Genomic DNA, 12,648 nt, shown 5'->3' with positions numbered 1-12,648 from the left:
GAAGTGGACAATTTCAGTTCTATATGAGCCAAACGATGAGTAAGTGTCCCTGATGATAATGCAGTACAGGCTTGGGGCTCACTGGAAATTAGAAAGTTTATGAAGGAAGCCTAGGGCCAGTTGGGGATATTTTTGGGGTAGAATGGGGCCAGAGGTCCCACAACACAGTTGAGGACCCTATGGCAAATGGGAGAGGACAGAATGATCCATGAACTTAAGGAACACCAAAGATAATTTTCAATTTAATCTCCTATAAATTCAGGGCAGAATTAAAGCCCTGTTGGAGCAGCCATGTGTTTGGCACAGAGTGAGACCAGCATTCCCCCCAGCAGTATACTCAGAGAAAGGGTGGCTGGAGTCTGGTTTGGAACAACTGAGGCATAGGTGCAGAACCACTGCAGTAGTTGTGAGGCAGAGTGGTAAATTACGGAAAGACAGATTTTCAGGAAGCCATGATGAATGGTGCCAGATCAGGAGACCATAGGCTTCAGAAACTTAAAAGTGTATTATTTCCAGGTGATGCTCCACATTTATGCAAATGATGCACTGAGACAGACTGAGCTTAAAGGGGAGGAGGTAATAATAGCTTGGATCCTAGACAGACAAAAATGTTTGACCATTTGTGTCCCATGATCTATCCAATAGTTTGAGATGAAGAGTTGGATCTCAGGAAAACTCAGCATTGAAATTGGAGGATTCACAGTTGAAAGGTAAAATATGAAACTCTCAGAGTGGTTAAGGTACCAAGAAAAGAAATGCAAAGAGGCAAGAAGAGCTGAAGAAAGAAAAGGTAATGAAATAGAGGAGCAGCAAAAAAGAAAAAAATTGTGGTAATCGTTTAGGAGAACTTGAGAAGAGTTTCAAAAGTGACTGATGAGAAGTATTAAATACTCAATGAAGTCATAGAAGAGTAAGAATGAAAAGCAGTGAATACATTTAGTGATTAGGACATGATTGATAATCTTGAAAGGGGCAGCTTGAACTGATTAAGATGGGGGTGATATGCAAATTACAAAGGGTAAAGAAATGACAACATAAGATATAAAAGAGTACGTTTTACAAATGTTGACAGTGAAAGGAAGACAAGAAAATATGCAAAATAAAGGCAACTCTCCCTCATACTAAAAAAAAACAAAAACAAAAACCCTGAAAATATTTGTAGGCAGAAGGAATGTGGTACAGAGAAAAAGATTAAATGAGGGTGCATAAGATTATGGAGAAAATGGAGGAGATGAGGGGCAAAACTAACTTTGAAAAAATGGACATGTCTTTTTCTGAGATTAATGTCTGGATGAAAGAGAGAAGATTTGAAGTAGAAAAAGGTTAACCTTGGGAAAAATGAAAAAGATGACCTCTGAGTAATTAGTAATTAAACCACTAGACCATTCAGATATGACCTAAATCAAATCCTTTATGATTATACAGTGGAAGTGAGAAATAGATTTAAGGGTCTAGATCTGATAGATAAGAGTGCCTGATGAACTATGGAATGAGGTTCGTGACATTGTACAGGAGACAGGGATCAAGACCATTCCCATGGAAAAGAGATGCAAAAAAGCAAAATGGCTGTCTGGGGAGGCTTTACAAATAGCTGTGAAAAAAAGAGAAGCAAAAACCAAAGGAGAAAAGGAAAATATAAGCATCTGAATGCAGAGTTCCAAAGAATAGCAAGGAGAGATAAGAAAGCCTTCCTCAGCGATCAATGCAAACAAATAGAGAAAAACAGAATGGGGAAGACTAGAGATCTCTTCAAGAAAACTAGAGATACCAAGGGAACATTTCATGCAAAGATGGGCTTGATAAAGGACAGAAATGGTATGGACCTAACAGAAGCAGAAGATATTAAGAAGAGGTGGCAAGAATATACAGAAGAACTGTACAAAAAAGATCTTCACAACCCAGATAATCATGATGGTGTGATCACTGACCTAGAGCCAGACATTCTGGAATGTGAAGTCAAGTGGGCCTTAGAAAACATCACTACTAACAAAGCTAGTGGAGGTGATGGAATTCCAGTTGAGCTATTTCAAATCCTGAAAGATGATGCTGTGAAAGTGCTGCACTCAATATGCCAGCAAATTTGGAAAACTCAGCAGTGGCCATAGGACTGGAAAAGGTCAGTTTTCATTCCAATCCCAAAGAAAGGCAATGCCAAAGAATGTTCAAAGTACTGCACAATTGCACTCATCTCACATGCTAGTAAAGTAATGCTCAAAATTCTCCAAGCCAGGCTTCAGCAATAGTGAACCGTGAACTTCCAGATGTTCAAGCTGGTTTTAGAAAAGGCAGAGGAACCAGAGATCAAATTGCCAACATCTGTTGGATCATGGAAAAAGTAAGAGAGTTCCCAAAAAACATTTATTTCTGCTTTATTGACTATGCCAAAGCCTTTGACTGTGTGGATCACAATAAACTGTGGACAATTCTTCAAGAGATGGGTATACCAGACCACCTGACCTGCCTCTTGAGAAACCTATATGTAGGTCAGGAAGCAACAGTTAGAACTGGACATGGAACAACAGACTGGTTCCAAATAGGAAAAGGAGTACTTAAGGCTGTATATTGTCACCCTGTTTATTTAACTTATATGCAGAGTACATCATGAGAAACGCTGGACTGGAAGCAGCACAAGCTGGAATCAAGATTGCTGGGAGAAATATCAATAACCTCAGATATGCAGATGACACCACCCTTATGGCAGAAAGTGAAAAGGAACTAAAAAGCCTCTTGATGAAAGTGAAAGAGGAGAGTGAAAAAGTTGGCTTAAAGCTCAACATTCAGAAAACGAAGGTCATGGCATCTGGTCCCATCACTTCCTGGGAAATAGATGGGGAAACAGTGGAAACAGTGTCAGACTTTATTTTTTGGGCTCCAAAATCACTGCAGATGGTGATTGCAGCCAGGAAATTAAAAGACTCTTACTCCTTGGAAGAAAAGGTATGACCAACCTAGACAGCATATTCAAAAGCAGAGACATTACTTTGCCAACAAAGGTCCGTCTAGTCAAGGCTATAGTTTTTCCTGTGGTCATGTATGGATGTGAGAGTTGGGACTGTGAAGGCGGCTGAGTGTTGAAGAATTGATGCTTTTGAACTGTGGTGTTGGAGAAGACTCTTCAGAGAGTCCCTTGAAGACTCCAAGGAGATCCAATCAGTCCATTCTGAAGGAGATCAGCCCTGGGATTTCTTTGGAGGCAATGATGCTAAAGGTGACACTCCAGTACTTTGGCCACCTCATGCCAAGAGTTGACTCATTGGAAAAGACTCTGATGCTGGGAGGGATTGGGGGCAGGAGGAGAAGGGGACGACAGAGGATGAGATGGCTGGATGGCATCACTGACTCGATGGACATGAGTCTGAGTGAACTCTGGGAGTTGGTGATGGACAGGGAGGCCTGGCGTGCTTCAATTCATGGAGTTGCAAAGAGCTGGACACGACTGAGCGACTTAACTGAACTGCACTGAACTGAAGGTTAACAACTGAGAGACTAGAATAAAATCCTGAAGGTACTGAAAAGCATCTACACAGATGTTGTAGACAAAACCAAGTAAGTATTCTTAAAAGAGACGACCACATTAAAATTAAAGGTCATAAATTCAAAGCTGACTAAATCAAGCACAGTCTAGAACTGAGCAAAGATCAAAGAGGGTAAGAGAGTCAAGGATAGCAAGGTAAGCATGGCTGTATATATGAAGGATTCTAGAAGAAAAAACAAAGCAAGATTCACAACAGACGACTTTGAGGCTGAAGTTAACTATAAGATTAGATTTGGTGATACTGGACTGAAAAGTGGAGCCAAGACTAAAAGTCTAGAAGTAATGAGATTTCAAAATGAATGAATATTTTATATGACAAGGTAACATTGGATGGTGGCATTTTTTAATGCCTTACAGGTGGATGTGAAGTGCTGGCATTAAAGTCAAGGTACAATAAAGTCGGGCTGGGGAATCATCAAGGGGAAAAAAACACTGAGAGTTAAGTGCTGAAGGCATTAAAAAATGTGGGCAAATTCTTGAAAGTGGTAGCTAACTATGACCATAAAGTAAGACAGGCAGAGTAAAGGTACTTGACCCTTTATTATAAGCTCCAAGAAACCTCTTTTATTGGTTTTATCTTATTTCTGACTGAAAATAAATGGACCTACCTCCATTTGAATAATCAAATTAGCATATTTGTATCTGAACAATTTTTATTTAGAAAAATCCGTACTGAAGGAATAGAGTACCAATAAGATTCAAACGAAAGTAATGTGAGCTTTGAAGTCTTTCTCTAGCATAGAGTACATGGTAGGTGCTCAAATAATGTAAAATAATTGACATATGAAAAAGAATTCCAACAGTAATGTCATGACTGGACTATTCCTACAGTCTCATTTCACATTTCATCAAATGAATGAAAAGATGGAGGCCTTGAAAAACAAATGGACAGAGGGTTAGAGGGAGAATGAGAGATAAAGAACACGAGAGAGTGAGCATGTGAGCACTGATGATGTTCCTAGCATTTTTGACAAAGCTGAAGTCTCTAAAAGAGATTGCTTTGAAGTGGGGAACACCGCATAGTTATAGGCACTTATTTGATAAGATATTTTGGAACATTTGAAATTTTATGGATCACTTTTTGAAAGACTTAGAAAAATAACTTCCCTACCAAACCTATTCTAATTTCATTAGCCTAACTGTTTCTAAAAATTTTGTCCCACTAATTTCATGAGTTATTATGCTGGAAAATAGTATTGGGTAATATCCTAGAAGTTCCCTGTTGCTAGATCTTTTTAGATCCTTGATGTGACAAAGTGGCTTTGTTTTCAAAAACCAAGTTATCTTGAATGGTAGTTTTGACTGGCTGTGTACATGTTTAACTCACCTCAGCATATGATTAACAAAGGCTTTGTTACAGTTAGTGCTGTATTTGCAAAAATTACAGCGTGTAAATAATGAAAAGTGGCTTGCAAAATCTTTTATTTTGGTATGACATTCAATGCACGTGTATACTCCCCGACACCTTATGGAGACAGAAAAAAATGATTAAAATACATTGTAAAACCAAAAAATAAGGTAAAGACTTATTCATGTTGTATTAATTGGAGTCAAGACGTTTAAACTAAGTCTTTAAATACAGACTTGGAATTTGAAAATCTACTTTGAAACAATAAGCTAGAGTAAAAACTCTAATATCAGTTAATGTTTCCTTGGAATAAAAAGGATCACATAAACCAATTCAACTATCATAAGATATAAGCACAAATTATAAGATTAGTGTAGAAGATGGCAATTATAAAATAAGTACAGTAATTCAAGTTCTGTTCAGCACTAGTAAAAAGTATCTTTTTATTTATTTTCTTGGCCTTTATGCCAGATAAGTGATTATCATGTAAATGTGCATTACCTGGTGATATGGTAAGCTATATTAAAATAACCTTGAATATTTAATATTGAAATAGAAATGTATATCAGGAATAGAAGATATTACCTTAAGTTCTTCAAAGCTACGCTGATTTTATTTCTCCTGTTGCGCTTTTTCTTTGGCTTGTAAGAGGTTTTTGCTCTGCATTTAGCTGCACGTTCCTTACTTGTACTAGGCTTACTTTCAGTGGATGTAGTTGCACGAAACTTTCTTGTCTTATATTCATTTGCATTAGATCTTGGAGAACTTCCAGTAGTTGTAGTTTTAGACGTTGAAGGTGAGACCTGAAGACAAGTGCTTGAAGAAGTACTGGAAGATAGAATACTCTTGGAAGTTGATGGTCCTGAATGAAGAGATTCAATTGAAGCTCGGATAGTGACCTATAAAAATAAAGGTAATATATACTTTTAGAAAATTAATCATCACATTAATATTAAAAAATCACACTTTATGCAAAGCATAATTGGTTTTTGACAAGGGTGCCAAAATAATTCAAGGGGAAAACAATAGTCTTACCAACAAATGGTGCTAGGACAGCTGGATATCTACCTGCCAAAGAATGAATTTGGACCCTACCTCATACTAAATACAAAAATTAATCCAAAATGTATCAAAGACCAGATTGTAAGAGCTAAAACTGCAAAAACTCTTAGAAGAAAACATAGGAGTAAATCTTCATGACCTTGGGTTAGGCAATGATTTCTTAGGTATGATACTAAAAGCACAAGAAACCAAAGAAAGAACAGATAAATGGACTTCACAAAAATGAAAACTTTTGTACTTCAAAGGACATTGTTAAGAAAATGAAAAGATGACCACAGAATGAGAGGAAATATTTGCAAATCATATCTCTAATAAGGGACATGTATACAGCATAACTTACAACTCAATAAAAGACAACCCAATTAACAAATGGGCAAATGATCTGAATAGGCATTTCTTCAAAGAAAATATACATATGAAACAAGCATGTGAAAAGATGCTCAACATCATTAGTCAGTAAGGAAATGGAAATCAAAACTCCAGTAATACATCACTTTAGACCAACTAAATGGCTATAATGAAAAAGACAGGTAGCAACATGTGCTGACAGGATGATGGAGAAATTTCAGCCTTCATATATTGCTGGTGGGAATGTACAATGGTACAGTAGTTTTGGAAAACAGTTTGGCAGTTCTTTAAAAAATGTTAAACATAAGAATCATTATATAACCCTTAGGTATTCCACTCCTAGCAATTTCACTCAAGGGAAATGTCCATACAAAAATTTGCACATGAAATTTCCCGACAGCATTATTCATTATAGCCAAAAAACAGAGACAAGCCAAATGCTTACCAATTGATGAGTGAATAAATAAAATATGGTATATTCATACAATGGAATAATATTCAGCCATAAACGTACTGATACATAAGTACTAATACAGTCTTAAAAGAGAATGAAGCACTGATACAAGCTACAGGATGAACCTCATGGAGGAACCTCAGAAACATTATACTAAGTGAAAGAAATCAGCCATAAAGGATCACATATTGTAGATACTATATGGTTCCATTTATATGAAATGTCTAGAACAGGAAAATTCATAGGGACAGAAAACAGGTTAAAGTTTGTTGTTGTGGAGGGGAAATTGGGAGTGGGTGCTAATGGATATGGGGGTGACAAAATGTTCTTAAATATATTGTAGTGATGTTTTCACAACTCTGTGAATATGCTAAAAACCAATGTATTGTATACTTTAAATGGGTAAATTGTATGCAAGGTATATGAATTACATGTTAACAAAGCTGTTACCAGAAAAAAAATCACTGCCATACAAAAAGTTAAATATCTAAGTATAAAGTGAAGTCGCTCAGTCGTGTCTGACTCTTTGCGACCCCATGGACTGTAGCCTACCAGGCTCCTCTCTCTGTCCATGGGATTTTCCAGGCAAGAGTACTAGAGTGGATTGCCATTTTCTTCTCCAGGGGATCTTCCCAACCCAGGGATTGAACCCAGATCTCCCACATTGTAGACAGACACTTTACCGTCTGAGCCACCAGGGAAGTCCTATCTAAGTATAAACTACAATCAAAGAAGTCTCCTGTTCACTCTAAATTTTTGTTGTTGTTCAGTCACTGAATCCTGTCTGACTCTCTGCAACCCCATGGACTGCAGGATGCCAGGCTTCCCTGTCCTTCACTTATCTCCTGGAGTTTGCCCAAACTCATGTCCAATGATTTGATGATGTCATTCAACCATCTCCTCCTCTGTAGCCCCCTTCTCCTGCCCTCAATCTTTCCCAGCATCAGAGTCTTTTCCAATGAGTCAGCTCTTATTCTATAAATAGTCATACCAATTAAATGAAATTCACCTCAGTATTTATTTACTGCAGTAATACTGGTTTTGTATTGACGGCATTTATATGTTAACATAAATTTTAATAGGTTAAAAGAGCTCATCCTATGGCTATTTTATGTTCTGATATAACTGAATAGCTAGAGGTCAAATTTTAAATCTCAAATCCTGAGATAACTCTGGAAAGGCCTGCATAACTCCTTGGTAACTATAAAACAGATCTCCACAATCACTATGTCACACTCCAAACATATAATATTGTACATCAATTATACTTCAATTAAAAAAAAAGTACCTACACCCCTCTAAAAACAAATGAACAGATCTCCAGTAAATGTGACCTGCTCTCTCTGGGAGTTCATCGAGCAGGATTTATGGTTCCAAAGGTTACTGTGGCAGTTACAGCAATTCATCATACAGCATGGTAATACTCAATTTTCTTAGAGGGAGCTAATAAAAAATTTATCATTTAATATTCAGAAAAATAAATGTTTGATTATACCCATTTGATTAATAGTGAAAAAGTTACCTATTAACATTTTCTTTAATAACTTGATTATACCACTGCCATGTACTTAAGGAACAGCAAATGAGGAAGGCCTATGAAATACTTGTGGCTTAGTATCATACAAAAAGCGCTGAAATAGGAGTCAAAAAACCTGAGCTTAACTTTCAATACTACCTCTTCCTAGCCATGTGACCTTGAGTAAGTAACTTATCCTAAGCCTCCTCATCTGTAATATGGGAATAATACCTGCCTTCTCTACCTCACTGGTTTGTTACAGGGATTAAATCATAGAATGAATGAAAAAGCACACTGAAAACGTAATTCTGAAGTGCTAACAAGTGGGGCACTGAAGAACTGATGCTTTTCATCTGTGGTGTTGGAGAAGACTCCTGAGAGTCCCTTGGACAGCAAGGAGATCCAAGCAGTCCATCCTAAAGGGAATCGGTCCTCAACATTCACTGGAAGGACTGATGCTGAAGCCGGAGCTCCAATACTTTGGCCACCTGATGTGAAGAACTGCCTCACTGAAAAAGACCCTGATGCTGGGAAAGACTGAAGGTGGGAGGAGAAGGAGACAACAGAGGATGAGATGATTGGATGGCATCACCGACTCGATGGACATGAGTTTGAGCAAGCTCCAGGAGTTGGTGATGGACAGGGAGGCCTGGCATGCTATAGTCCATGGGGTCGCAAAGACTCGTACACTACTGAGTGACCAAACTGAACAATCATTTTTATTATTATTATACTATACTAATTATTACTATTATTATTAATAAGGGAAGATATGAGAGAGGATTTCACTGCTTATACTAATATTAGAATTCTGCATGTCTTCTTCCAGCATGGAATGAATGGCCTATAGGGAAAGATACTGGATAGCTTCTCTCCCTCTAGAGCTTCAGAGCTCTGCTTTCCATTATTTTAATGAACTCAAATAGCAGACATACTCACATTCAAAGGTTAGTACTCAAAATATGTAAGTGTTTGGGAATTATTTCACTTTGGATTATGTATCTCTCCACTGGAGCAAACAGTCAAAAGCTGACTTTATATAAAGAAGTGAGAGAAAACAGATGTACATAAGGCAAATAGGGAAAATGAAATTTGTAGTCAGATGTATGTTTGCTCACTTAACACAGCAATGTTAATCAAGAGAACTTGCTTCTCTAAGAGTAGTTTCAGTAATACTAACTTCAACAAACCATGGCATTCCAGGCATTATAACAGATGTTGGAGACACAAAGATAAATTAAACATGATTCCTCCCCAGCTGAAGCAGACATATAAGCTGCCAACTGGAAAAGCTCAAAAACAGACTATAGAATATTGAAACAACACACTGACTCAGTCTACAGTTCATCTAGTTGCACTCACTACTAATGAATATGCTCCAATATAGCACATTTCAATCAACTCAAAAAACAATGGGTAGAAAATTTTCTAAGCATAAGAATGATAAAACCTAAAAAATTTTTTTCATGACAACCAGAAGTCAATTTTTAACATTATAAGGGGTTTATTTCTATTGTCATATAACGTTAGAATACAACCTATTTAAAATTCACTTTTTGGGGGATGCAGACATAGAGAACAGACTTGCAGACACGGGAGAAAGGAGAGCGTGGGACAAACGGAGAGAGCAGCATCTGTGGCTGATTCATGTTGATGTATGGCAGAAACCCACACAATATTGTAAAGCAATTATCCTTCAATTAAAAATAAAGAAGCCAAAAATAAACATAAAAAAAAGAATACCAGGGGGAAAAAAACACAACTCACTTTTGTACCAGGAGGCAATCCCTCCAGCTCTTTAGGCTTTATAAATGTCCGATGTTCGAGCTTGTGAACCAGTTTCTCCTTGTAGGTCAAAAATTGTAGTCTGCACTGTGAGCAACGATGAATTCCTTTCTTCTGTTTACAGAAAATATTAGAAATAATATTAGAAAGAATAATTTCTACCACCACAAATCCCAGGATCAGAAATTGCTCTTAATTCTAAGAGCTTAAGAATTTAAAAGCCAGAATTTTACCACCTCGTTATCATAAATAATACCAAAACATTTCATTTTTAAAAAGTACTTCTTACATTAGTATTTGGGTTTCAAAGTATTTGTTATCATACAGGTAATCAATATAATTATATCAATTAGATTACAATGGGACAAGTCCTATGCTATTTGTAGTATGAGTTTGTTTAAATATAAATGTGAAGTATAAACTATTCAAACATATGACATGTGAAAATGAGCTAGCTATATTACATTTTGTTTTTGAAAAGATCAATAATGTTATTTCCATTTGTTTTGCAAGTTGGTAAAATAAAGTGAACTTTCTAAAATTAAGCAAATTTAACCAGATAACTCCCCACAAAGTTACGTTATAGAAATGGTTGTATAAAGCAATGTTTGTCCAACAGGACTTTAAACAGTGATGACGTTTTACAGCTGCACTATCTGAAGCGGCATCCACTGCCACATGTGGTTATTGAGCACTTGAAATGTGGCAAGTGCAACAGAGAATGGAGTTTTACATTTTATTAAATTTTAATTTTAAACTAATTTAAATAGACACATGTGGCTAGTGATATTGGACAGCATGGCTATAGAAGCATAAATCCAAACAACTGATCTGAATCTACTATTTGAGAACTCCTCGACCATGTTCCTTCTCAAAGCTGATCCTTTTATTTTTTTTACCAATAGGAAACAGGACCCGAGAGACATGTAAGACACTTGCTCATAGCTACTTAGTGGTTTTTCTACTACATATCAGCAACTGCAATTTTTATGTACATGCACTTGTCCATTAAAAGATGTATTTTATATTTATTTGTAAATTTGGAACAACCTAAAAATACAAAAGAATGTTTTCTCTAGAAGTGTGTTTCCACAGGCTCATCATTTCCACTTAAAACACAAGTAACCATTTAGGAAAATCCAATGAAATCACATATATGGAACTATCTAGACATTACTGGTGCATAACAGGCATTGGAGAAATGCAAATTCTTTACTAAGTTCAAAGCACTATGTAACTATAATGCATTTGTAGTACTATTTTGGTTTCATCTTATTTAGAAGTAATGTTAATTGGATCATATCACGGGTATAGCCAACATAAATTCACCTGTATGTGCTCAAGAGAGGGGAAAGAGGGAAAAAAAAGTCAAGAAGCAGATGGCAAGACAACATGACAGAAAATTGCTCAGATATAGCTGCCAGAAATCTCTTCTCTGCTTGTACTTATATCTCATCTAATTTCATGATTTCAAATAGCATTCATCCAACTGCCTACTCAACATCACTATTTGGTATCTAGCATGCATTTCATTCACATGGACAAAATTAAACTCCAGATTTTCCCCCATCCACCCTGCAAAAAATCTGTTCCTTCCCTAGTCTCTCCAATATCTCAATATATGGGAACGTCACTCTTTTGCAGCTGCTCAGGATGAAAGAAATTGGTCACTCAACTCTTTCTCTCATGCCCCACACCCACCCCATTGATAAAACCATAGTCTTTCCACTTTTCATCACCTCCTACCACTGCCACCAGATCAGTTCAAGTCACTCACCCGGACTCTCATGGCAGTCTCCTACCTTCTCCTGGTTTCTACTCTTTTCTCCCAACAATCTCTTCTCTCCACGGCTGCCAGAATGATCTCTCATGTGCTTAAGCACTCTAATGGCTTTCCGTAACACTCCCAAATCCTGACCGTGGCTTCCAAGGACCTACAGTATCTTCCCCACTTTCTCTCGCTACAACCTCAGTTCCTACTACTCTTCCTCTCACTTGTTTACCATGTGCCAGACACACTGGACTCCTTGTTGCTCCTTGAACATCTAGATATATGCTCACCTCACTGCCGACTGGTTCCTCTGCCTGCAACATTCACTTCCAGATGGCCACATGGCTTACTCCCTTATTTCCTCTGGAGAGACTTCTTTGACCACCCCATATATACATTAAAAAAAAAAAACAAAAACCTGAGAAACTGCTCTTTCACCTCTTAAGCCCTGGCATTCCCTTGCCTCCTGTATTTCCTTCCTATGGTACTTATCACGTGCTTGAATACACATACATTCAGACATAATATGCATTCTCATTCTGTCTCTCTTTCCCCCCCATAATGCAAATTTCAGAAAGCACAAACTGTTTTGGTCACTTGTATAAAACAGTCCCTGGCATGTATTAGGCATTAAATAAATATCTGTTAAATAAACAGTGAGGTAGGCAGCAAGAGAATGACAGTACATATGAGAAGCAGGCACAATTAAACTAGTTTGAAATATCTGCCATTCCATTTATTGAGCATTTACTCAGAGCCCTGAGATGAGGACATTGATGATTCCCTTAGTTGGACTCAAGTCTTTCATATCTCTTATTACATGTATGCT

At 37.2% G+C, this 12,648-nt stretch overlaps 1 protein-coding gene across 6 annotated transcripts in view; it reads right to left on the bottom strand.

Moving 5' to 3' along the window:
- ZNF280C (zinc finger protein 280C) overlaps positions 1–12,648 on the bottom strand; it is a 66,040-nt gene that overhangs the window by 7,655 nt on the left and 45,737 nt on the right. For all 6 annotated transcript variants that reach the window (XM_070365932.1, XM_070365937.1, XM_070365935.1 and 3 more), the window contains 3 exons: positions 10,031–10,162; positions 5,469–5,782; positions 4,863–5,000 (listed from right to left, as the gene is read on the bottom strand). In XM_070365932.1, the coding sequence (XP_070222033.1) occupies positions 4,863–5,000; positions 5,469–5,782; positions 10,031–10,162 (584 nt within the window). The remainder of the gene's footprint in view (positions 1–4,862; positions 5,001–5,468; positions 5,783–10,030; positions 10,163–12,648) is intronic.

This window comes from Bos mutus, chromosome X (genome assembly GCF_027580195.1).
Source record: "Bos mutus isolate GX-2022 chromosome X, NWIPB_WYAK_1.1, whole genome shotgun sequence".
Classification (NCBI taxonomy): Eukaryota; Metazoa; Chordata; class Mammalia; order Artiodactyla; family Bovidae; genus Bos; species Bos mutus.
This window is presented reverse-complemented; position numbering and strand designations above follow the sequence as displayed.